This window comes from Marmota monax, unplaced genomic scaffold (assembly GCF_021218885.2).
Source record: "Marmota monax isolate L192 unplaced genomic scaffold, Marmota_monax_Labrador192_F-V1.1 WCK01_AAM20220418_F8-fsc00044, whole genome shotgun sequence".
In the NCBI taxonomy this organism is placed as follows: domain Eukaryota; kingdom Metazoa; phylum Chordata; class Mammalia; order Rodentia; family Sciuridae; genus Marmota; species Marmota monax.
In genome coordinates this window covers 12,672,675-12,700,466 of record NW_026695198.1, presented here as the reverse complement: position 1 = coordinate 12,700,466, position 27,792 = coordinate 12,672,675, and the positions used below count along the sequence as shown (strand labels likewise).

The window sequence follows — 27,792 nt, the reverse complement described above, 5'->3', positions numbered from 1 at the left end:
AGGCAAAGGAGATGGAACAAAGAATCAACCAGACACGTCCAAATGTTCAGTTTTTCTACCACTCAATCTACATGGTTTTACATATGAATTCCATGAATTGGTAGTCTACTGTGGATGGAGGCAAAGGGTGCAAAGTTCTGATCAGACAGAAGGAATAAATTTTCAAGATCTATTGCATAGCAAGGAGACCACAGTTATTAAGAATGTATTGAAGTTTTCAAAATGACTAAGAGAATATTCTTACTATGAAAACATAAATATGTGAGCTGTGGGGTATGTTCATTTGCTTGATGCAATCATTCCATAATGCAAATACATCAAAACAGCACATCATGGTGCCCCATAAAATGAACAGTTTTTATTAGTTGATTAAAACACAGATTTTTAAGTTAAAAAAAAAGATGCTGAAGCAGAAAAAAAAAAAAAAATATATATATATATATATATATATATATATATATATATATATATATATATATATATATCTCCTGCACGTTTTAGTTCATCAGGATGAAAGGTCCTAAACAGGGAAAAGTTACATCTAGTTTGTTTTCCTTTCTCTATTGAGAAATGATTTCTGATGTAGTTTATGCAAGGTGCCCTTAAAGCTAATTTTCTTTTTCCTAAAGGAAGAAGTAAAGGAAATAAGATAAAGAATGACTAGTGGTGTTGATTGGGTGCCAGGGAATGTTATCAGGATCTTAATTGTCAAGAACTTTCCGTTTCATGTGTGGCTGATGGCTTAGTGCCACCATTTCCTCTGGTGTGGTGAAAACCTGTCCTTTCCATGTGGGCACAGTGGTGTTGATACTCTAGGTGATGCTTCACACACACCCTTTCAGGCTTTGAGAGGTGGGCAACGATGTGGGGCTTGAAGGACCAATCCTCTAAGAAATGTCTTCATTTAACCATTAGGCCTGATCACACTTTGTGGAAAACAAGCCATTGTTTGACAAATTATTTCTTTTATTTTCCTGTCTTTGGTGCTTGTATCAGTTTTCTCATGACTGAAAACAAATGCACGGAAACCAGTCAGTGCAGAATAATTGCAGGCTCTCAGTGTTCAGCACACACACCAATCACTGGAATAACCTGAGTTTTTAAGGAAAAAGACCCAGAATCAGGGTTGGGGATATAGCTCAGTTGGTAGAGTGCTTGCCTCCCATGCACAAGACCCTGGGTTCAATCCCCAGCATCACAAAACAAAAAACAAACAAACAGAAAAAATGATGCCAGGTATGGTAGCACATGCCTGTAATTCTAATGGCTCAGGAGGCTGAGGCAGGAAGATCATAAGTTTAAAAGTTTAAGGCCAGCCTCAGCAATTTAGAGAGGTCGGAAGCAGCTTAGAGACGCTATCTCAAAAAAAAAAAAAAAATATGGCTGGGGATGTGGCTCAGTGGTTAAGGACCCCTGGGTTTAATCCCCAGTACCAAAACAAAAAACAAAACCAGAATCCCCCTACTCCCTAGAACTACAAGATCAGTTGGAATTGTCTTCTTTGTTACTCTGAAGATAATGTAGCTAGCCAGGACACTAGATTTTTATTTAAAGGATATTTCTTGTTGAATGTTGGGTCCCTCTCTCTCTCTCTCTCTCTCTCTCTCACACACACACACACACACACACACACACACACAGTGTAATTACAGGCTGCAAAGTGAAAAGCATTAAAACTGTTTACAAAACAGCTCATAAAGTTTTAAAATAATAGGGGTATGTGTGCGTCTTTGTATAATGTGCATGGCAAGGGTAAACAGTACACATTCTTTGTTCTTTCTTCTTTCTCTCCCACATCACCCTCCAGAATTTAGAGCACGGAGATGAATGAATGATGGAGCCCCTTTTCTCCTGCTCTGTGCTGCTTATGCCTGATTAGTTATGCGTATTTATCTGATGCCAGTTTATTGTTGCAGATCAAAATAAAGATCCTCAGGTGTGTGGGGACAGAGTGGCTGATGAAGCAGACTGCTATCTAATTAATTTTACAGCAACCTAAATTCCCCATAAAGAGGTTCCCTCCTGACATACCAGAGAAGATGGGGTGGGTTTTTTGTTTGTTTGTTTCTTTTTGTTTTTAATGACCCCTTTGCTATCTTTCAAAAGTCCAACATAAGAGCTTTCTGCAGATTGGAGTTCCAAAGTGAGAGGGGCATTTTTTCAACCCTTTCAAAACTCTCCTTTATTGCACTCCCTCTCTGGATTTCATTTATTTACTTCCTAATGTGGAAGTAACCTCCAGCCTCACAGCCAATCAGTCTTCTTGCTTTGCAGGTTTAGATCTGCTGCAGCAAAGCCAAACCCCTGTGCTAGCCGTGCCAAACCTGGTCTTGACAACAGTAAGGCTAGTGACTGACACTCAAAAGGGGGCTCAGTCCACTTGGGCGCCAGCTCGAGAGCCGAGGAACCGGGCTGGACAAAGCGACTAGCCTTGCCGGGAGGAAGCACCTTTTTCTCCTGGTGATTGATGGGAGACAGTTAGGAGCTTTTCGGAGGCTGGAATAGGCGGTTCTCCCACGCACCCACTATGAAGTCTTTGTCAGCAGAAAGGACTCTCCTGGGTAATGAGTGACATAATACAGATGACAAATGACAGCTTTGTGGTTCATTCTGCTTGATAGTTACTCAGTATCGTGTGCAGGTGAGTTAATGCTCCCCCTACCTGCCCCCCCACGCCAGCCCTTCCCATATGCAGACACACACCTATGCACTGTGGTTTCTCAGGCACGATGAGTCTTCCTCATCAATCATGAGTTTTGTTGGGGATGTTTAAAGTACTGCTACAGGGTGAGCAGGGATGATATGCTTACCACATTTTATGGAGCTGATTAGGAAACGGAGATATTATCTGAGTCATTTATTAGCAGTTTTGCATGTTTCCTCCTGTTCCTTTGGAGAACAGAAGAAAAAAAAAACCTGTACAGTATATACACATATCTTGTACTGTTTCAAGAGACAACTTCAAATCAAAAATCTGTTTAAAAACCCTTGATTGATGTTTCCTTTGTATTTTTTTCCCTCCCCCTTCTAGGACTCCATCTGCAGATATTCTGAATACCTCTGAGTCTAGAAATTGATTATTCAACCAGGATACCTAATTCAAGGTATTAGCTCTTGTCAGAAAGCTTTTACGTTTGAGCTCTGTGCTGGAAATTACACTTTGGCAACGAATTGAAATAGGAAAAGTTGGACCAAGAATAAAAGACAAAAGTGAATTTGCAAAATAATCAAGTGCTTAAAAAAAAAAAACAAAAAAACGATCCAACGCTTGTGAGGTTTGCTACTTCTGACTCATGAGCAGCTCACTGCCAGTTTATGTGCCAGGTCTGACTTATTTGTAGCCCTTTTTTTCTGTAACTGTGTTTGGGGTTTGGATTTCATTTTAGCCTCTCCCTCTCTCTTTTTTCTCTTCGCTACCCAGACTGCCAGAACTCAGGAGAGTGAGACATTTTGTCAGTTTTGAGACATTGGACCAAATACAATGAAGTATTCTTGCTGTGCTCTGGTGCTGGCTGTCCTGGGCACAGAATTGCTGGGAACCCTATGTTCAACTGTCAGATCCCCGAGGTTCAGAGGACGGATACAGCAGGAACGAAAAAACATTCGACCCAACATTATCCTTGTGCTTACTGATGATCAGGACGTGGAGCTGGGTGAGATGCTGGATTCTTCACTTGTTAAGTCTCTTGTTCAAATGATTTCAGAGCCCCAGGCTTGCCAGGGACACTCAGCCAGCATTCTGGACGTTTGCACTTATATACGGTACCTCCACCAACAGTCTAGTTTATACAGTGAACTCATAGATTCCAAACAGCATTTGGTTCGTATTTCAACCTTACTTGTCTGGTGTTAAGCTTTTGAAACAGCCAGGGGAGGGGCCTTACAAAACAGAAGGATGGATGAGGAGAATTAGCCTTGATGATCTGGAAGTCAAGGATTTGACTGTGCACCTTGGAAACTCTAGGTCTAGAAATTTATAAAATATCTGGGCAAAGTTGTTTGAAAGAGAATGCGAGTTCTGGCAATAGCTTCAATGTCTATGAAAATAGATTGATCCTAAAGGAACTTTCAATGGTTATTGTTTTGAGAGTGGAATTACTTATTCACAGCTTGTTACAGTAATTATTAAGTAATTGAAATGTACCATGTTCTACATATCCTTGAAGTAATTCACTTATTACTGCTTTACGGATAGTTCTTTTAGAATTAGCCCACCTGGGAAAGTGTGCCAAAATCTAGCAATTTAAAATTATCTTCTGATTGATTTTCTTGTCTTCTTGCCTTATTTATTTATTTAATTGGTATTGAATTTAGCCTGGGGACACTTTACCATTAAGCAACATCCCCAGTCCATTTTGCTATTTATTTTGAGACTTTTTATTTTAGTGTCTTACTAAGTTGCTTAAGGCCTTGCTAAGTTGACAAGGCTGGCCTCGAACTTGCAATCCTCCTGCCTCAGCCTCCCAAGGGGCTGGGATTACAGGTGTGTACCACCATGCTTGGGTTTTAGGCCTCCTTTAATGGTCTAGCCCTAAGGTCTTGTCCATAGTTCTATGACTAAGATCGTCCAGGGTATCTTAAGATAGATAATAAGCTGCTCCTCAGCTTGTCACCAGAACTTCTCATTTCCATTCCTAGACCAACCCTAGATGCTTACTGTGGGGCATCACTCAGCTGTGCTTACCCATCACATTCAACCTGACCATGGGTAACATCTTTCAGATGTGGTATCAGCAGAGGACTTTGGACCCGGGTTCTTAAGGATACTTTCATGCTAGAACTTGATCTGCATGGGTGGAGACTTTGATTTCCAATTTGAAACCAACCCATGAAATCTCAACAAAGTTAACTCCCGAGATTCAACTGGAAGCAGATGCACTAAAAGCCAGCAGGGGACAAAATTGTTGAAAATTGTCAGTTTGCTGTCTGCTCTCTCAGTTTTTTTTTTTAATAATTAATAATAATAGAGTTTTTGATTTTTCAGGTGACATACCAAAATGAAAAGGTCTTGTACATCCAACTTTAGAATGTATGTAGCTGTTGGCTTTGACGTTCTCCTTCACTTATGGAGCGAGGAAATGCACGACAGTCATCTGGTTTCTGCTTCCTTAATATCTCCCCCATCCATTCCTTTCACTGCAGCTGAGATTAGTGGAGGCTCCCCTTGGCCCCAGTTTTGCCCTTGTGGCTGATGACCTGGCCTCTGTCCTCCCCAGTCTTGGCCCAGTCTTCACCCCGTTGAGAGTATCTGATCAAGTCTCCTTTCTGGTTCTGCTTTGCCAAGGGAAGTCAGTCTCTCTCTCTTCTGCAGGCCAATGAGTTCTAGGCTATATCCATCCCCTGCTGTTTCTAAGGGTCTCCCCCTACCATTTCATTCTGTGCTTCATGGAGCAACTTTCACTTCCCTGAAGATGTCTGGTGGCTTCATTTCTCACCTCTGTCCCTGGTGCACCTTGCCCCTGCTGCCTTTTCAGGTGGAGAAACTCTGTTCTTCATGACACAGTTCAGGTGCCTCCGTTTCTGGTATAGTGTCCGTGCATCAAAACCACCCTCCCCTTTAGCAGGACCCTGCTAAAGGGGAGGGTGGTTTTGATGCCCCTTGGACATGCCTCCGGCATGGTCCTTCTTCATCATCTTCCATGTCTGTCCCTTCCATTTGGCTTAGAGTCACTAGAGGGCAGGTGCCGGGGTTTCTGTTTTTGAGACGAAAAGGCTCAGGGGTCACTCCAGTTGAACTGGGCTGACTGGGCTGCACAAAATAACCACACAAGAGACATAAATACCTTTTTCTTTGGGGTTGCTGTGACGGCTCCTCTGACCTTAAGGGTCCGCAGAAAGAGAGAGAGTGAGAGCACGTGCTGATCCCTTTTATTGAGGAGAAGCTATTCAAATGAGGCAAGGGGTCAGGTTTCAGGGGGCTGAGTCTATCTTCATGATGTCCACTGTCAGCAGGTTGACTGACACCTGGGTAGGCCACACCCAAGGGCACAGTAAGAGAAGGGGACACACACAAGGCACTTCCATGGAAGATTCTATCCTAAACAGGGCAAGGGGTTATATTACAAAGGGACAGGTGAGCATAGCTTCACCCTGGGGCTGTAGCAAGACACACCCATGCACAAGACACCGACCCTCGAACCCAAGAAGGGTGGGGAAAGCTCTGCCACATTTCTGTGACTGAGCGCCTCAGCACCCAGCTGGGGAGTGTGACTCAGTCAAGTGCAAGGTTGGTCTCCCACAGGCAGGGTTTTTTTGTTGTTGTTGTTGCAGTCTCCATGTAAGACTATACTAGGAACATGTAAGTGCTAAAGAAACTTGGCACAGATTCACAGGGGCCTGAAAAAGCTAACACAATTTTCAGGAATGAAGAAGGTATCCATCACTCTTTACCTCTTCAACACACAGCACTGTCTTTAAAATAAACCAAGGAGCTATTTGATAAATTTATTTTAAAATACAATTCAGGTTTTTAGCCTTGTCTTATAGATCACATTTATTCAGTAAATATTTACTGAGTAGATACTAAGTAGTGGCTTCTGTTGGTACATGTGGATACAATGGTAAAAGGTTGTAAACCTGCTTCAGTCAACTGGGGTGTTTCCTACACACTTGACTTTACCTCCTTCCTTGATTTTCTAGCCAGATAGCACACTATGCATTAGCTCATTTAATCTTTTCTAATTTCTCTATGAAGTAGTTACTCTTTCCTCAATTTATACATGAGCCTCGGAGAAGTCAAGTAGCTTGTGAAGAGCTAGTAAATAGTGAATCCAGGTCCTATATGAGGTCCAAGTCGTCATGGCTATGTATTTGGCTGCTTTCCTTTACATCAACTAGTCCATCAACAAGCATTCAGTGAGCCCTTCCTAAAAACAACCTGTAAATATATAATAATGCTCTAGGCTGTGGGAGAGAGATAACAGAATGTCAGATGGGCCTTATTTCCTCACTGGCATAAGAAGATGTAACATAGAAAACCATGGGTGCAAAGTTCAGGAAAGACTTCTCAGGGTCTGGCATGGTGGTGCACACCTGTTCCCCAACAGCTCAAGAGGCAGAAACAGGAGGATCACAAGTTCAAAGCCAGCCTCAGCAACTTAGTGACTCAGTCTAAGCAACTCAGTGAGACTCTGACTCTAAGTAAAAAAATACAAAAAAAAAAAAAAGGTCTGGGGATGTGACTCTGTGGTTAAGTGTTACAAGTTTAATTTCTAGTACAAAAGAAAAAAAAGATTTTTCAGCACAAAAAATCATGCTTTTGGTAGTAGATAGCACTTGATGGAGACCTTTGCCCATCTTTTTTTAATATGCCCATAATCCTTTTTGCATCCATTGCTTTGCATTTTGGTTGTTTTTAATTTTTGTCATTTTTACCATTTTCTAAGTGTAGCATTCTGTACTGTTAAGAGCAGCCAGTAGTGTTACTATGCAGCCAATCTCCAGAACTCTTTTCATCATCAAAGCTGAAACTCTACATCCATTAAACAAGACCTCCCTTTTGTCCCCACCCTAGGCCCCAATAATCACCATTCTACTTTGTGGCTCGGTGAATTTTAGTACTCTAAGTATCTTACATAAGTGAGAGCATCCGATATTTGTCTTTTTGTAACTATCTTATCCCACACAGTATAACGTCTAGACCCATTCATGTTGTGATGTGTCAGAATTCCCTTCCTTCCTAAGACCAAAGTGTTTCTTTGTGTGTGTACAACATGTACTATATTTTGCTCACATATCATTTAGTTGGAAACTTGAGTTGCTTCCTCCTTTTGGCCATTGAGAATAATGCTGCTATGAACACAGGTGTACAAACACCTTCAAGAGCTTGCTTTCAGTTCTCTTTTGCAAAGGAAAGGTCTACCCAGAAGTGGAATTGCTGAGTCACATATTAATTTCATTTTTTTTTAATTTTTAGTTATAGATGGACACAATACCTCTATTTTATTTATTTACTTTTATGTGCTGACGAGGATCCAACCCAGGCAGGCACTCTATCACTGAGCCACAGCCCTTGAGTAATTTTATTTTTAATTTTTTGAGAGACCATTTTACTTTTATCGATAGCAACAGCACCATTTTACATTCCCTCCAGCCATGCACAAATGTTAATGTTTCTCCACATCTCCATCAACACTTGTTATTTTGATTTTTGGTTGTTTTATAGCAGCCATCCTGATATGTGTAGGGTGGTTTCTCAGTGTGGCTTTTTATATGCTTGGGTTTGGTTTTGTTTTTCTCTTCCAAGTAACTTGACTTGCCAAGTGCTTTCGTCAGCCTTTGCTTATGCGAGACTTTTTGCACCTGTAACGCTGCAGGCGATTTTGACTTCTGTGACTCCAAAAAGCTATAACGGACTGAGGAAAGACATAGAAGAACAATTATGAAAATTTTAACTGAACACTTTTCTTACTGGGAAAGAATGAAGCAATTCTGTCTTTTGATCTGGAAAGACAAAGGCCAAGCAAGGCTGTAAACCAAACTAAACCAAACTTATGAAATGGAGCTGGGGAGAGAAGAATTGTCCAGCACGACTGGCGGCCACTCCCTCCACTTGGAGTACAAATAAAATAAACTGGTACTTTGTAAAGGGAGTAAGACACCTAGGAATTCATTTTAGTGAACATGCTAGAACGTGGCTTGTGGATGACACTCCATCATTTTCCCAAGAATACTCATTTACAGTGTAGGGAATGAATATGGTCATCCCACCCAAGTTGGGTGATCGGGACAGAAATCATCACTCAGGAGGAAACCATATGTGGACAGGTCACATGACTTAACCAGTGGTACTTTTACTTCTGAGCTCACTTTTTCCAAAACTTAACAAGTTCTTCAGCTTGTATCCTTTCCTGTAAGTGGTTTGGGTTTTTTAAGCTAATACAATGGGTGGAAGATTTAAAAGAAACATTTTAAATCAGGAAAACACATGATGGAAATGATCAACATGAGGTTAAGGATAATGGTTATTCCTGGGGAAGGAGCAGTTACCAAGAGCATCGATGGCGTCCATGTTTTATTTACACACACAGACACACACACATACACACACACAGAGGTATATATACATGTATATATGTATATATGTGAAGGAACTATAATGATGTTACACTTTGATAAAATTGGGAGTTACTCATTCTGTTATTTCCTATGCTTTAAATATTTTGTACATCAAAAGAAAACCCTTAAAATGTTTGAGGAATTCTTTTTTTTTTTAACTTTCTGAGACTGGTGTCAATGAGGTAGATATTAGGCTCTAAATCTTTCGCATTTTTTCTTCTTTTCTTCCCATTTTTTTTCCTTTTCCCTTGGTCCCATCCCAAGAAGCAAAATATTGCATCAGTTGGGCCACAGATCTGACTCGATATGACATTTCTCCCGATTCTTAAGACATTGGACTGATGTAACCACCGAAGTAATCCTGACCCAGTGTTTCTCTTAGATCATAAGTGGAATTAAGCCATAATCACATGGAGATGCTTTTGTTTCTTTAAAGCAGAGGTCAAAAAACAGGGTCTTCAGGCTGGACCAACCCACAGATGTGTGTTTGACCAGTGTATTTTTAAAAAACTGAGACAACATTTTAAAAAATGCAGTGGTTTTGTAATTCTTAAAAAATTCTGATTTCTCTTAAATTCAGAAGAATGACAGCTTGCATTCCCATGAGATGGCCATCAGTGAGAGGTCTGAAGGGGAGTGACGGTGGCCCCACTTTGGGTGGGGCACTCCCTCCCCAGGACATGTGGATCCAAACTGCTCTCTGTTGCTTTCTAGCATGCGCACCAGGAGCGGTTGCCATTTCTCAAAATGCCCACACTGTTGCTTTTCTTCAAGTCAACCAAGTTCCATAAATGCTCATCTCTCCTAAATGTAAAAGTATAAAAGACAAAAGCCCTGGGATTTTTCTTATACCTGGCTGCCTTCACTTGCCTGTCTTGACTGTAACCCTTTAGGGCATGTTAACTTCCGTTCTGTAAGTAACTGGGTCTCAGCTTTTAATGGCATTTTGCTCTTTTTGGTGGGGGAAAGGAATAATGAGTCTTAGTGACCTGGAAACATTCCAGACAGATTTATTATCTTTTCTTGTTCTCTCTTCCCCCAACTTATTTTTTTTCCTTTTAGTTTTAGCTGGAAACATCTGTGAATTTTTTTTCCCCTAGCCAACTCTATAATTTTGGAAGAAAAAGAGACATAGTTTTATCATGTTTTTATTTTCTTGTGCTTTTAGGATGAAAACATTCAATAGACCAATAAAGCCATTTTTAATATAAGAGATATCACTGTTCAGTGTCCCATGCTTTACTATAGAAGTAACTTTGGGCATACGAAATAGCAGAGGTGCATTTACTACAGACCACTTCAATATTTAGCATGAGCCTTAGCTTCTCGTAAACAGTGACATCCACAAACAACCCTCAATTAATGGTCATCATTCACCAAACAAGGACCCATGGCAATCCACATGGAGATGGATCCAGGGACTTTCAGAAGTGATTATGATGACAATATTGATTACTGAATTTCTGGTTCTGTGAGGTTATTTGGATATGATAAACAGGCTTAAAGAAAATTCTAATGTTATCATTGTATCCAGTGCTAAGATGTTGACCCAGGTAAAGCTTTGTTTTGAAGTTTAACCTGTCAGTGGAGTAATTCAGGCTCTCCGTAGATTGTTTTAGTAGTTCAGATCAGTGGGATGTCTTCTCCCTCCTGCCCTTTTCCACACAGATGATTTGGGAATGGAGCCCTTGGAGTGTGTAGAATGATTTGCATTCAAACTGCTTTGGAGTCATGATTTTTTTTTTTAACTCCACCAACACTGCAAACATGGTGGCTCTTTCATGATTCCTGAAAGTGATGCTCTTCTATTCCCATTCACTGCTGACCTTCAGCATATTGGTCCACAGCTGGTTGCTGTCACAGCAGCCACCATCCTGCAGGAGCAATGGCAGATGTCCCCAATCCCCACCTGGAACTCTGGCTCTGAGACAGCATATTTTTTGGCAGTCCTGGGGCTCAGCTGTGGCCTGGACCTTCCCTGTCACCAAGCCAGCTCAGTGAGCAGTGTCCCCATGCCAGCTACTCACATCTAACTCCCATGCTTCATGGCGTCTCTGTCAGCCTCCCTCCTCACAGGACAATTGCAAACACTAATGAAGTTGGGATATTTGCTTGGGTCCTCAGGGGCAAGTGTATGTGAAGAGTGAGAAGAATTGGTATTTTTAATTATGAGCCAACATTAACATTTTAAATCTCAAAACAGAAAACATAACTCCTCTTATGCCAGCTTTTAAAATTCACCTGTAGATTTCAAAGACGGAATGGAAAAAATAGAAGGAAACTGACTGTGGTAGAGTTGAGGTGAGCACAGAATGAATTTATAGTTGTCCTTTGGTAGGGACAGGAGGTAGGTGCCAAGACCCCAGAGATTACAAAACATGGAGCTCTAGTTTCTTATATAAAATGGCATAATATTTGCATATAACATATATGTATCTCTGTATACTCAAATCATCTCTAGATTACTTATAATACCCAATACAATATAAATGCTATGTAAATAGTAGTTACACTGTATTATATTGTTTAGGGAATCATGACAAGAAAAAAACCTGTGTGTGTTCAGTTCAGGTACAATTTTTTTCCCAAATGTTTTCAATCTGCAGTTGGTTGAAACCATGGTAGAAAACCACAGATCTGACAGGGGCAATTATACAGCCACATCTGCAACACACCTCACCTGGGGTCCCTGAACAGCATCAAGTTACCTCAACAACCCTGGGCACTAGTCAGAAGAGCTGTCTTAGCTCCATTTTACAGATGAATGCAAGCAAAAGAGGTTGAATGACTTGCTCAAGCTAGTCTGTGGCAAAATCTGGACATTTCCCCACAAGGTTAAGTTCAGGGCTGTTTTACTTCTCAGTCTTATCCTCCTGAGCCCTGCCCTGTAAATCTTGCTTATGCTTCATATTGTTCCCATGAAATAATTGTTCAAATAATAAAGAATCTTCCTGTCTTACAAATGAAGAAAACGAGGTGCCCAGGGTGAATCATGTACTTAGGATCAGGACTCCACTGAGCTTCAGCAGCAGAACCCAGATCCAAATGCAGGTCTGCCCTAAAACCACACTGTTAAACTCCATCCAGGCTGAGTACTGGTTTTGACACCAATGTTTTCAAGAAAGAGAAACACACAAAAGATATCTGCTCACCATCAATCAAGAACAGCATTTTATGGCTGGGCGAGGTGGTGCACACCTGTAAATCTCAGTGCTTTTGGAGGCTGAGACAGGAGAATCTCAAGTTCAAAGCCAGCCTCAGGTGCTGAGCAACTCAGTGACACTCTGCCTCTAATAAAACACAAAATTGGGCTGGGGATGTGGCTCAGTGGTTGAGTGCCTCTGTGTTCAATCCTTAGTACCAAAAAAAAAGAAATATATATATATATATATATATATATATATATATATATATATATAGAGAGAGAGAGAGAGAGAGAGAGAGAGAGCGCTCAGTGGTAGAGGGCTTGCCTAGCATGCATGAGGCCCTGAATTTGATCCCCAGTACTGCAAAGAAAAATAGCATTTAAGACTTGAAACCCAGGGAAATACAGAGCTACAGCACAAAGCTGTTCCTCCTACTGTTCTCAACACTTGTGAATACCTAACAATGTGTTATGTTATAGAATAGTCCTGGGTAAAGCTTGCCAATGAAAAAACCAAGGTGCAGAGGTGCAGTCACAGTGGTAGTAGATGCAAGACAGGGGTATTGCCAGCATCAATCAGTGTGCAACCATAGAAGGGACAAGGTGCTTGTGTTTTCTTTGCTGGAGCACACCACCTCAGCAAAGTGAAGCAGTCTGGATTCCATGGTCCATCATCTACCTGCACCCTGAGTGCATCAAGATGAGATGCAGCAATTCGTGCCAGTACGTGAAGGCCCTGCTGAAGACAGACCATCTGCAGCCCTCTCTCCTTCACCTGGGCCTGAATACTAAGATCATTAAAGCCCTGAAGGAGACAAGACACAGGCATTCGTGTCTGTTGGCATCCCCCCCTAAGAAGCCAGATGAAGCAAAGATGAAACGGCAGAAAGTAAGACCCTTCCTGACAGCAAACAGACATCATTTCTTTTTCTCAATCTTGAAAACATCAATGTCATGGCCAATATTCAGCCTAGAAGGAGCTTAAGAGTGCAGCCTCGGGGGCAGACTGCTCGCAGTTGCATCTGGACTCTGGTGGTGAGGCTCTGTGTGGCCCTAAGCATGGAATTAACCCGGTGCACCTCAGTTTCACCATCTGGAATATAGGAACCATCACTAACAGCCCGCACCACCAAGGGTCATTGTCAGGATTAAGTGAATCAATGCATGTGAAACATAAAGAAGAGACCCTTGCCTAGATGAAGTCCTGTCTGTGGTGTATCTTATGGAAGTGGTCTCAGCACTTGCCAGTTCTGGGTTTCCCTGACTCGCTGTCCAACCTCTCATTCCTCTTCCAAGTGTGGTCCACCAAGAATCAGCTTATGTACCACTAGGGAGCTTGTTAGAAATGCAAACACCCAGACCCCGTCCCCGATTTACTAAACCAAGGTGGGCTCAGGTTCTACTTTTCAGGTGAATTTTAAAAATTGAGCAAGCATTATCTTAGTATTTTTTTCTTAACTGAGAAATTAAGCCAGATGCCCACTTCCAAGAACCCCATCGGCTGAGCTGCACTGTAAACAGTGCCTGTGGGGATCAAATGTCTTCATCATTCCCTTTGACAGGTGGACTGGTTAGAAGCAGGGCATTTGGTGGAGGGGTGTTGAGGTCCTCTACACAATCAGCTGAGTTAATCAGGAGGAAGATGATATGGGGAGAGATTGAGAGGAGAGTCAGATTTCTACCACTATATCATATTAGTAGTCCCAATGAGTCCGAATCCTGGAGGTTGGAGCGTTGTATTCAAGACCTTGGTGATGGCCTCCAGCTGCACCTATTATTTATTTATTTATTTATTTATTTATAGTATTCAGTTAAGGTCCATAAAGGAAACTCTGAGAGCTCATTTTTTTTTTGAAATAGACTGTTAGGCAATGAAAATGCATCAACAATGTTTGCTGTTTTCTCAAAATTCAAGCACTTCAGTGAGAAGCCCTGCAGATATAGAAAGAGGGGAAAGAGGGCTGGGGATGTGGCTCAAGCGGTAGCGCACTTGCCTGGCACGCGTGCGGCCCGGGTTCGATCCTCAGCACCACATACAAACAAAGATGTTGTGTCTGCCGAAAACTAAAAAATAAATATGAAAAAAAAAAAAAGAGGGGAAAGTAGGGGCTGAATGAACATCTTCGGTAGCATTTCCTATTCTTTTCCTCTTGCACATCTCTGTTCATCGGTATATCTCCAGGGTGTTCCTCCATGTGATCAACCGACACAAATAGAAAACACACTACTTCTATGGTGCATATTCCTTTCTAGTTACTTCCTCTCCACCAGTGAAACAATCACTTGTCCAGCTTTCTTCCTAGGCTGAAAACTTGGAGGTGTTAGTCAGCTCACAGCCTCTGATGCATTACGACATCTCTTGGATCTGCTTCTTAGAATCTCTATGTCAGACGGGTACATTGTGGTCCAAGTTCTCTCCTCAGGGCTGGCCGGCTTCAGCAAGCTCTTGGCTGTATGTACCCTTGGTGGAGCCTCCTGGTCCCACATGCCATCGCTGCCACAGCAACACCTCTCAAAGACTTTTGGATCATGTTCATGCCTTTAGCAAAGAACCCACTTTGCCTTCACTTTGTCTCTTGTGTCAAATCCGGATGTCTCTGCCCAGCATCCAAGCTATTTGCTAACTCTGGCTTCCCACATTTCATCAAGAGAATTCTCCATATTCCTTTCCATGCCAGGAAACCAATGTGCCATTCACGAGGCTCCACTTGCTACTTCCCACCTCCAGAGCATCACCTGTTGTGCCTTCTTCCCCACATCCCCAACCTCGCACTTCACCCATTCAACATTTTCTTTCTTCTTTCCTTCCATTTGTCCTCATTTCTCCTTTCAGAGCTCTTATTAAGCATTCATTCAAGACCCTCTAGCCTTACTGTACTGCTACTGCTATATCCACATTCTTCCATGTGTGTTGCCTTGCAAACATCCCGGGCAATTTCTGTATGTAGGTTCTCATCTGGAGACTTTACTACTGAACAATAGAGGCAGAGAATTTTCCATTTCTTTTGGTAATGCTATACTTTGGAGCTGGGTGGTAGAGGGGGGACAGTCCAGAGTACTAAGTTAAAGTGTCCAGAATAAAGTGGGGGCTCACTGCCTCTTATTGACTGACTTACAAAAAGGCTACTCAATTCCCTAAAGACGACCAGGAGAAAAAGAGCAGTTTGGAGTCCCCCCTTTGCTGCAGCATATTCAGAGAGTCCTAATGAGACCAAATAGGAACCTTCTTCCTATTCTCATATGCATCGTGTGAACAGAAAAAGTTAATACATGAAGAAATCAGGCTAATTGTAGCCTTTTGGACCACTTCGTGCTTCTCTTCTGCTCTGAATGCTTGCCTGGTTTGCATTATGATTTCTTTCCTTGCTGGAAAACAGACTTTCTCCCTTTCTTTGGAAGGAGTGGGACCTGTTGGGAATCTGTGGCTCCAGGATTCAAATGCAATGGGCTTGGCTGGAGCGCTCTGCAGTGCATTTCTTGACAAGGCCTGAAAAGCCTATTGAATTCTGGCCAGTGCTTTTCTGCAGCGTTTGGATGTGTTTCAGCTGCACTGTTTGACTGGGTAATCGAAATAGATTTTTTTTTCCGCTTCCTTAGCAATCTTATGTTACCATTCCATCCTCAGAGTTAAAATGAAATATTTTACAATCATGCAGGTACTTTTTCGAGTATAATAGAATCCTACTTCTTTCACAAGCAAATGAACTATTTTTTTTTCAAATTACACGTAAACTGGTCAAAATATGAACTGGTGGTCCTGTCCTGATAGAAACATTGGCAGTCAGTTAATTAGCTTGCTAGAGGATAGCAAGTTTCTTTGAAGATTTTTTTTTTTTGTAATTAGACATAAGCATTTTGGGGGGACTTTTCTAATAGTGATTTTTAACCCCCATCATATGTTTGAGGTACTGTGTGTGATAATCTCTGCAGTGTTGCTAGCATTTTCATGTGTGGCGGGCGGGAGGTTTTGATACTCCGTGTAATAGGTTATTTGTTCTTAATCTTCAAAGGGCTGCTGACCTTTGAATGTGCTCCATATCTAAAATTCTAGCTTTAATTATCAGATTAACTTGCATTTTTTTTCCCTTTTGTGATTAAAGAGGGGAAAAGCTGAAATGTGTTTATTATCCCAGAATCAACTTGAGATGGTAGGATCCCAAATGTTTCGTTTGTTTTGGAAATGAGCAGTGATCAAATTATAGACTCCTTCAAGTCAGGGAAGGAAATTGATAAGTCAGGGGAACAGAGACATTGAGTGACATGTGCACTTTGCTGAACAACACTGGAATTGTGCCTTTCAGGGTCCCTGCAAGTCATGAATAAGACAAGGAAGATTATGGAGCATGGGGGTGCCACCTTCACCAATGCCTTTGTGACCACGCCTATGTGCTGCCCGTCCCGGTCATCCTTGCTCACCGGGAAGTATGTGCACAACCATAATGTCTACACCAACAATGAGAACTGCTCTTCACCCTCCTGGCAGGCCATGCACGAACCTCGGACCTTTGCTGTATATCTTAACAACACTGGCTACAGAACAGGTAAAGGATGACATTTCTAGCCCATGAACCTCTGGTACTATGTCTTTGTAGACACAGGAAAATGCATTGTGTAGTGTAATAGATGTGAAGTTCCCATAAGCCTCTAAACTAGTCTAGTTTCTCTCTTCTCTGACAGAATCTTCCCCATCCCTTACTGTCTTCATCCATGTGCTGTTGCTATAACCAAATACCTGAGACATGGTAATTTATAACAGAAAGAAATTTATTCATCTCAAGGTTCTGGAGCCTGAGTAGTCCAGGAGCATGGGGGCAGCTTTGGTAAGGGCTTTGTACTGTGTCATAGTATGGCAAAAACATGTAAGAGCACATGCAGAAGAGACAGAACACAAAGGGCAGCCTTGCTTTATAGCAACCTGCTCTCAAGGGGATGAATCCACTCCCGGGATCACCTCTTAAAGACCCAACTTCCCAAAACCACCATAATGAAAATCAAACGTAAATATGAGTTTCAGAGTAGACAAACCATATTCAGACGGTTAACCCTGACTTTTTTACTCTGAAGAATGTACCAGAAAGATCCCTTAGAGAAAGATCAGAAGGGTGCTCAATGGACATGATCGGAAAGTGTCATACCCTCCTGGGCATCCAGTGGCTAAAATGTCCTAGAATAATAATCTGCAACAAAGAGTGTGTGTCCCATTTACCTCCTCACTCCAACTTGCCAATCTCAAGGAGCCATGGTACAACTTGCAGCTTTCCTTAGCTGTTCACAAATTCCTACTTATTATTTCAGGGAGAAATTAGCAAGTATCTTCGGGCTGCTTAGGGTCTGGGACATGGCAGATGGTCAAAATTACTTATTGAATGAATGAATAATGGAGTGAACAAGCCAGTGTGTACTATATTTATTTATTCACACAGTTAATAGGACTTGGTTGCTTTAGTTTAAGTTGTGGTTCTTTTTATATCTCAAGTGTTCACCTCCATCTTGCTATTCCTGCTAGCATTGTTTAACATTCACAGGGCAAGAGGAAGTCCTTAGTTGGTGTTTTGAAAACTGGGAAACTCTTTCAAGAGGTGTTATAAATATCATGGCAAACTTAATGAGAAAGAAGCAAGACTCCCTCTGAGGATGTTACCCTCAAAGTCCTTATTCCCCCAGCACTGGACGCTAACCTTGGCTTTTAGATTATTTCGTCATGGAACAAGATGAAGACAGGTGGGTGGGGGGTGGGGGGGCATACAAAAATAGGAGTTGGGTGTGGTTGTTGTTGTTGTTTCCTACAGAACCATCTAGATTTATTCATAAGAATTAAAAATGTTACCATGAAAGTTTATTGGAAATGATTCTCAGGGTGACAGTTTTTCTCTGCTGAAGGTTTAAAAGTAAAGGATTTCAGATAAATATTCTCTTAAACCTCCTTTAAAAATGAAATTAATCTTTCCCACGGGACTCAGGAAATATGTGGCCATTTGCTTTTTTTTTTGCAGAGTACCCCGTGGGCACTTACTACTTGTTATTTATGGATGAAAATATTGATTGTGCATATGATAGTATCCTCATTCAGAGGCTGCTTAAGATCTTTCCTCGCAGAAGCAGCTTCTCCTGTGATCTCAAGGGTGTTTGCTTCTGCTACAGAGAGAAACTAGGTTACAGGGAGGTTGTAGAGAGTGCCTTATCCAAGTGTGTTTTCTCACATTAGTGATTTAAATTTATAGCACCTTTCATCTGAGGACTCTAAAGCAATTTGAAAATCCATCAAACATCCCTGTGGGTTTCCCCGACGGCAAACGTACTTGGCTATGTTTTATAACGGAGGTGAGGTTTTCAAATGTTGTGTAACCAGCTCAGAGGCAGAAGCAGAAATGGTCCCCCAAAGCCTGGTTCCTGATTTTAAACACCAAATTGTGTTTTGCTCCTGGGAAGTATTGTATGAAATCAATGCCTTTCAACTCCCAGGCTCCCTATAATTTCACCCTTAGCAGCAGACCTGGAGCTGGGAGGGCTGGGGCGCTCACCCTATCCAGAGTACACGGATGGTGATTGCCGTGAGGAATAGAGACGTAAGGTGAATCACAGGCCAGTCAGGACCTAGAACAGTCAAAAAGGGTGTGCTAATTTGTTTCAGGGCTAACTCAGGGAAAAGAAGAAAGAAGGAGTTAGCTTTTGTTGCTTACCTACTCTGTGCTGGTCACTTTAGCGACCTCACATAGTATTTACAGCAATCTTGGAAAGGGAGATTTCACCCTTGTGACCAATGGGTTGCAGGCCAGCCAGTGGTGGAAGGAACTCAGCACATCTGACTCCAAACTCCTTTCTCTTTTTATCATCTTATTTCTTTACATGTTATTCATCCTGCCTTCTTCCAAAATGCCTTACAGAGACACATAGAACCCAATAGAATTCGGAGTAATAAGAACTTGGCACGTATCCAGGCACGGTGGCGCACACCTATAATCCCTGCACCTCGGGGGGCTGAAGCAGGAGGATCTCGAGTTCAAAGCCAGTCTTAGCAACTTAGGGAGGCTCTAAGCAATTCAGTGAACCCTGTCTCTAAATAAAATATTAAAAGGGCTGGGGATATGGCTCATATACTGGGTTCAATCCCCAGTATCCAAAAAAAAAAAAAAAAAAAAAACTTGGCAAACAGAAAAAAAAAGTAAATTAGTTAAAGTCAAGGCAAAGGTTGGTATACAAACTACATGGAGTTATAGGGAAAGGGTGTTTATTTAAAAATAAGTTTCCAGACGGCAAAAGCAAAAATGGAATCACTATTCATTGCAAAGTTCACTGGGTCACTAGTGAAAAACAAATCAGTTGTTTCTAAGAAGTGTAGTATATTATGGAACTTATTTCAATTATACTAGGCTGTGATTACCCAGTGATGGATTTTAAGGGTTTGAATAAAACCCAGAGATTGTTTAGTTTAATCCCCTTATTTTCAGAGAAGCAAATTTAGACCCAATGATTGAAGAGACTTGCTAAAGCTATGTTGATGTTATAATGAGAAGAGCAGGCACCTGTGTTCAGGGTTCTGTCCAGTGTGCTACCCTGATCTGAAGGGTTGTGCCTAGGATGCTACCGTGGGTGCACCCTGAGGCTCTCCCTCTGCTGCCCAGCAAGACTGCTCCAGCCTAGGTCTTTCTCCAGGGAGAACAGATTTGCCCCTGGAAACTAAGTCTGATTTGAAAGCCACCCTTCTTCCCAAGGGTTGATGTGCTTGGGTAATGAGGGAATTTATAGTGCTCACTCCTACAAAATACAGAGAATTCTTTAAGGGGAACAAGGACATTTCCAAATACTTTGGAGTAGGAACAGGATAATATGCACTTAAGAAAATAACTGTTGATTTACTTATTAGTAAATCAGAGAGATTAAAAATTGATGGCAGTGATAGAGATTGATATAATTTAAATTTATCTCTGAGAAAATATTGAAACATCTCAGACTATTAGGAAACAAAGATGTTTCTGTGACAATAATTATTGATCTAGCCATGATTGTGACCCATTTGAAATTGCACAAATAAGCACATAAGAATGACAGACGTGTTAAGGAATTATGAGTGTTGGTGAGTAGATATTAAACTGACATAATTATTTATGAGACACTAACCTAGAGGGGGAAATAACTGACGTATAAAGGTTTCATTACCTCCCTGATAATGAATTTATTGTTTGGACTATTTAGCTGCAAACCAAGAAAAATAATAAAGGAAACTGAAATATATATTATACATAAATATCCATCTAGAGAAAACACAAAGCAGCCATAAATTTTATGAAGAACAAACAGCTCCAAGAAGACAAATTACTAAGAGGCTTGTTTTGGGAGGCATCCAGAATACATGGATTTAAATGAATTGAATTGATCCAATATTATATTTACCATCTTATGAGTTGATTTTTCTTTTTCAGAATTTAGGCATATTTTTGGACCGGTTTTAGCCTAAATTCTTCTAACTTTACTCATGGAAAACATGAGTCTTTAAGAGCTTAAATGTTCAAGGAGGGAAAAAATGCAGTAATGTGTCTTTTGTATTTTGCTCTAAAAAGTGAAGTAGGAATGACAGTGTATCATCTATTATAAAAATGAATATGCTGCCTGAAATCTGCTTTTTTTAAAAAAAAAGTTTTAAATTTCTTAGCAGGGCACAGATGTTAATATAAAATTTAGCACATCCAGTTTTAAGGTTAAAATAATCAGCCACAGTTGAGAGGTACTGTCTCATGCAAAAGGAAAGTCCTGAAGTAAGATGGAAGGATGTAGAGTCCCATCCTTTGCTATCCTTAATTTGTTTTGAGGACTCAGTCCAGTTTTCCAACCCATATAATGCAAATATTACTAAACTTCCTTTTCTGTTCAAAATTATATTGTAACTTTATTTTATCTATTCTAATTATTATATTGATTCTTTTTAAAAAATATAGTATTCAAATTATAAGACAATATAATAAAATCACACAAGAGTTAATTTTAATTTAATTCTACTAATTCTACTTCATGTCACAAGTGGAAGGAGGTATATTTAATAAAGATCTACAATAAAAAATTTTTCTTTTTTTGACAAGGGGTCTAACTATGTTGACCAGACTGATCTCCTGAACTCAAGTGATCCTCCTGCCTCAGTCTCCTGAGTACCTGGGATTACATATCCTTATCATCAAGCCTGGCTTTACAATAAGCCTTTTTGTAAAGAATCCTTTTGTAATGAATCAATTTAGACAAATTAATCTATTTTCTAATTTTATGTCTTTTTACATTGCAAAATTTATTTATGTTATTTATAGCAAGTGTATTTATTCTGTAGTATGAGATTTATTTAAATGTAGACTTCACTTAAAGTAAGACCTAATATTCTTATTTTTATGGATTATGGTACTACAGATTTTTGATAGGTACATGAACATGAAACATAGCATACATTTATTCAACTACAGTATGTTTGAAATACTTTAGACACTGGGCTATGGAGAGCTAAATTATAAGTTTCCTGTGTTCACCAGACTTAAAATCTAGTTGAGGAAACCAGACTCATGTATACAAACTGACATATATCAAAATTTCAGCTTGGTTCAAAATTATGCATATTCATCATGAAATCCTGACACCCTTTATCTATAAACATGGAGTAGAATTACAATTTATCTATCGTTTCATATACTTAAAAAAATTGACTTCTGCAGCACCAGATCTGTTGTATGGCTATTCTCATTTAAAAATAGATGCTTTTGCTTCAAATAGATTAAGGAAACTTTTCTAAGGATTATGTAACAGATTTAGACAGAAGTAGCACAGGCCACAGCCAACAATAATTATGATCAGGTCTTTCTTGACTTTCTCCCTGTTGCCCCATCTCCTACCACTTTCTGAAACAGCTGTGAAGGGAAGTGTTTAATGGCATTCAAAAGAAAAAAAATGATCTAGAAGGTCCCGTACATGTCGTGTACGCATGTATTCAGATAGTAGCAGTTGGGTTGAATTGCCGCTGCCAAAGGATAGAAACACTTTGGACTATCCATAACCTCTACATGGGCAGAAAGGCAATATGGGCAAGAAGACAAAATTCACCTTAGGGAGGGAGGATAAGATTTAATACATCTGGAGAAAAATAATTAGAAGCCCAGATAATCAATTGCAGTGTGCTGCCAAGAAATGCAATGTCCAAAGAGGCCAGGGGTGATTACAAATGAGTCTCAATGTCATGAGCCAACAAAAAAAGGCCAGAGTGACTTGAGGCTGACGGTACTGAATGTCGCATCCTGACACGGGAAGGCCTGGTCTTGCTTGGAACAAGTGTGATGGGTGAGGGCACATCTGGAATCCTAAATACATTTTTCACACTCCATTAACACAAAGACTCCAAAAACCTGGAGGGAGTTCTGAAGCCAATAACAAGGACTATTAAGAGACTTAAAGGAGTAATTTACAAGGGAAGGATTAAGGCAAAGGGTGATAGCCATGGCAATGGGTAGAAAACACTACAAAATAACCTAAAACATTAAACAATGAGGGAGGGCAGGACTGACTTGGCATGGCTGCCTTGAGAAGGAGGAAGGAAAAAAATAAAAACAAAAACAAACTCTAAAAGTAGCAGGAAAAAAATTTAAAACTAATTAAACAGGAAGATGTAAGCCAAATGGGGGAGAATTTATTTCCAAAATCTAAGTCTTATCAGGTGGTTAAAAAAAAAAGTATATAATCTCTCAGGAGATGCTTTCAAATGCATGATGCAGAGCACAGGGTAAAGCAAGATTTCCTTGCACTGCCGAGTGGTAAAGTATTTAAAATCGGAAGATGGGGTGGTACAAGGATAATGATGATGGCGATGATGATAATAAGACTAAGAGTAGCAGCACTGAATGAGCCAAGGTATGTGAGAGATACATTCCATGTGGATTAACTCATTTAGTCCTCACAACCATCCTGCCACAATTATTACTCTCATTATCCTTGAGCTTTACAAAGGGGATAGGAGTAGGGAAAGGTGAGGGATCTGGCCTGTGGATAAATGGCTGGCCCAGGCAGAGCTAAGATTTCAACCCAGGCAGGCTGGCTGTAGGGTTTATATTTCTAACCCACTGTGCTTTTTCCTCTTGGAAATAAAAGAAGAGAAAAGTTGGAGGTGGGGGACCTGAGGAGGAAAAAGAGGAGGAGGAGGAAGAGGAGGAGGAGGGAGAGGAGGAAGAGGAGGACGAGGAGGAGGAAGAGGAGGAGTAGAAGGAGGAGGAAGAGGAGGAAGCCAAAGAAGAGAGCCAAGCCTGAGGTTCTTAAATACCAGGCTCTTGGAAACTGTCTTCTTCTGAACTAACTATTGCTGGGGTGTGACCCTAGTCTGCTGCCTGTGACTCTAAGTCATGATGCATTTGGTCAGAAAGGAAAATCATTTTGTGGTTCTATGTGAAAAGGTCGAGCGTCTCTAAAGGTGAGAGAAATTCTTCATGCACACAGTCAGCTCAAAGGGAAATCCTGAGCCATTTGACTCCAGACCCTCTGACACTTTGTCCCTCACCCAGGCAGGATTCTCGAGAGGAAGTACTTGGCTGATTTCTTGATTGGTTCACTCACTCACAGATTGAACAAATAAATGAACATAGCCAGGGTTCTCAGATTTTTTTCCCCAAAGAAAATGAAAGAAATATCAACTTCAGGAACTCGGAAGCTCTATTTTATGAAAATATTTCAGAAAATCAAATCAGTTTTAAAAACTTGTAATTCAAGTGAAAACACACAAAAAAAAAAATTCGGTAACTTGCAGAATCCCCAGAACTTCACAATGTGTTCCATGAACCCCAGCTCAAGGAACAAAAAAAGATGGAAACCGTGATGTGTTCAAGGATGGAGATGAGGCCAAGGCAGTATCTCCTCTCAAAAAGCCTCTGCCAAAGAGGGATTCCCTACAGAGATGACTAACCACAGCTGAGAAAGGGAAGATGACATTAGAGCCACAGGACACCCTGCTGCGGGATCAGACAAGGGTGTGAATGAGATGGAGGATCCATCAAAAGGCAGAGGGAGACAACAGTACAAGCAACAGTAGAGGGTGTCACCTCCTCCCCACGTCCTTGCCAACACTTCTTGTTACTTGTATTCTTGATCATGGCCATTCTGACTCCAGTGAGATGGAATCTCAGTGTAATTTTTAACTTGCATTTCTCTAATTTCTAGTGACATTGAACATTTTTTATATACTTGTTGATAGTTCAGATTTCTTCTTTTGAAGTCCCTGTCCAGTTCCTTTGTCCATATATTGATTGAGTTATTTGTGGGATTTATTTATTTATTTATTGAGATGTTAAGCTCTTTGAGTTCTTTGTATATTCTGGAAGTTCATGCCCGTACCTGAGGTACAGGTGGCAAAGATTTTCTCCCATTCTGTAGGTTCTCTTTTCATGCTCTTGATGGTTTCTTTTGCTGTAAAGAAGCTGTGTATTCTGATGCCTTCTCATTTATTGATTTTTTGATTATATTTCTTGAGCTGTCCAAGTCTTGTTCAGGAAGTCAGTTTCTGTACCAATAAGCTGAAGTGTTGGGCCTACCTTTGCTTCTAGTAGGAGCAGGGTTTCTGGCCTAATTCCTAGTTCTTCCATCCACTTGAGTTGAGTTTTGTGCAGGGTGATAAAAGTGGATTAACTTTCATTCTGTTACAAATGGATCTCCAGTTTTCCCAGCACCTGCAAATTGGTACAACCCCTCTGGAGAGCAGTGTGGAGAGTCCTCAAAAAACTAGAAATGGAACCACCAATTGATGGAGTTATCCCACTCCTTCTTCGCAGATGTCCAAAGGATTTAAAATCTGCATACTACAGTAACACTGCCACATCAGTGTTTATAGCAGCACATTTCACAATAGCTAAGCTATGGAATCAACCTAGATGCCCACCAACAGATAAATGGATAATGACATTGTGGTATATATATATACATAATGAAATATTACTCAGCCATAAAGAAAAATGACTCTATGACATTTGCCAGTGAATAGATAGATCTGGAGAATATCATGCTAAGCAAAATAAGCCAATCTCTAAGAACCAAAGTTTAAATATTTTTGCTGATGTGTGAAAGCTAAACTACAATAAGGGGGAGGGGGAGAAGAGAAGTTCAGTAGATTAGACAAAGGAGAACAAAAGGAAGGGAGGAGGATACAAATAGGAAAGAAAATAGAATAAATAATTTTCATATGAATACATATTAAAATTCCTAAGTGAACCGCACCATCGTGCCTACCCACAAGAATGGGGTCCTAATTAGAATAAGATATATCCAATGCTTGTATAATTTTATCAAAATGGATTATATGTATAACTAAGAAGAATTCTAAGAGGGATAGAAACCAGAGCTCAACCCAAGGGAGCACACTGTCTGGAGGGAGGGACAGGGACAACTAGCGGAGAAATGAAACATGAGCTGGAAAAATCGGGATTTTATCTAGATCCAGGATGGGCAAGGTAGACTCTGCAGGCAACAGAGGTCATCCAGGATTATGATAAGAGGGTGACATGACCACATCTGGTCCTTGGGAAGATTAAGTGGTGACACTGAGGGTGGAAAGACCCTGCAGCTGGCTCAGAGAGCCGGCAGTGACACTGTGAGCATCCATGGGATGTCAAGTCACCTAGGAAGAAGGGACAGATTTGAGTCCTGTCACTGAGGTGGAATCGCAGGAGGCGGCCACTACTCAGCAAGGGGAGGATGGGGTAGGTGAAATCAGAGGAGGTCCTGGATGGTAAAATCTAACAAGAGGGTGATTATGCCACTTGGAGGATTCAAAGATAGCTGAGGAGTAAAGTTGATTTGAAAGGGAAAATAGTTCATTGCATTTTGGATGAGCGCATAGCACCTTCAGATGGAGATGTTTTACAGGCAAATGTATATTAATGATGAAAGCAAGCTAAGTGGCTGTCCCACAGAGACCCAGATGTGAAGTTCATGGCATAAGTTTAAGATTCAGAAATGTGCACTTTAATACCCCTGTCTTACGGTACCTTAATTTTAGGATTCCCACACACACATCTTCTTTTCCTTCTTCTTTTTTTAAAATCATTCCAAGCCAGTCTTCCGAGAACTTAACCTTTTGCCAGATATGTAAACGAAGGGACCTATAAAACGTGCTCAGTGAAGCCAGGAAGTAGTTTCAATGTAGGTATCTAGCTGGCCACAAAACATGGTCTCTCCCAAAACAAAATGTTGCAGATTTCTAAGAATCAGAAAAGTAAAACTTGCATAAATGTGGGTATGTAAGTGTGTTGTGTCTATACACACCCATGCATCGACATGTATGCATACATACATATAGAAAATAAAAGTTTTCTCCACTCCCTCATACTCAAAGTGACCAACCAGTAACAGTTTTCCTAGTGTAATCAGAATTACAAATAGCACCTCTTCTCAGTTAAGTGCTCTGATAATACATTAATTGCCACCCTTCTGACAGTTATAAGTTATTTGACTTTAATACATAACCATTTGGTTCCTGTGATATTCCAACTCCCCCGTCCTTATCATCTTTATCATCTTTAGAAGAGGAGCAAAACTGCAGTCTTCCTCTTGGAAAAAAGATCAATCGGGCCTTCTGCATAGTGACTTAGATTTGAAATGCCAAAGTTACAGTTGCAAAGTCCTTCCAGGGGCCTTTTTAATTGTGTAACATGTACTTCTACTTCACTGTCATTCTATGAACATTAGTGAGCTGTGTAGAAGTTTTGTGTTCCCAGAATTTTTTTGTTATCAATAATAGATGTCCACGTAATACACATAACAAACACCCATGTGCCATGAAAACCTTGTCCGTATCCATAAAGATGGAGTTTCCCACAGTTCCCTGGCTTGGAAAAATCTGTGCTCTCTACATATATGAAAACCACGATGAGCTTGTCAGCATCGTCTTTATAATTCATAACTCTCAAACAGAAAGTTAGAAAACTTTGTTACAGAGTCTGAACTTTCCAATACTTGCTCTATGATTAGCAGCCCAAACTCACACTGGCTACTTCTCTTTTCATTTCATCAACTTATCAAAAGAATATATTCTGGTTGTATTCCAGGAGGACCATAAGAAATAAGAGTGCAATAATCATTATGGTGGTTTTATTAAACCATAATCCACATACCTTGGTGCTACTTACATTTGTTCAATGTATAACACTAGCCCTGTATTACATTAATGTTGTTTTGGCATTAATGTTACCTAGATTAACTTTCATTTCACCATCTTTTTTTTCAAGTCTTAATTTCATATGTAGGCATTTACTTATGATTAATCATTTCACATGAGAAAATAATCCTCTTTTTTCCCCCCACTGCAGCCTTTTTTGGAAAATACCTCAATGAATATAATGGCAGCTACATCCCTCCTGGGTGGCGAGAATGGCTTGGATTAATCAAGAATTCTCGTTTCTATAATTACACTGTTTGTCGAAATGGCATCAAAGAAAAGCATGGATTTGATTATGCAAAGGTAATTTTCAGACACTTTTACACTGCATCAATTTACTTTGTGCATAATGGGGGAAAGCCATTTTCAGTGAGTTAAACTATCCACAAGATTGGCTTTCTATGTTCTCACAATGTTAAAATGAGGAATT

General features: G+C 40.5%; 1 protein-coding gene across 1 annotated transcript in view; it reads left to right on the top strand.

Annotated features, from left to right (window-relative positions):
• The window catches only part of Sulf1 (sulfatase 1), a 177,586-nt gene that overhangs the window by 97,670 nt on the left and 52,124 nt on the right, over window positions 1-27,792 (top strand). The window contains 4 exon segments of the mRNA XM_058573980.1: window positions 3,032-3,104; window positions 3,422-3,653; window positions 16,504-16,743; window positions 27,514-27,665. Coding sequence (XP_058429963.1) covers window positions 3,482-3,653; window positions 16,504-16,743; window positions 27,514-27,665 — 564 coding nt within the window. The 5' untranslated portion in view covers window positions 3,032-3,104; window positions 3,422-3,481.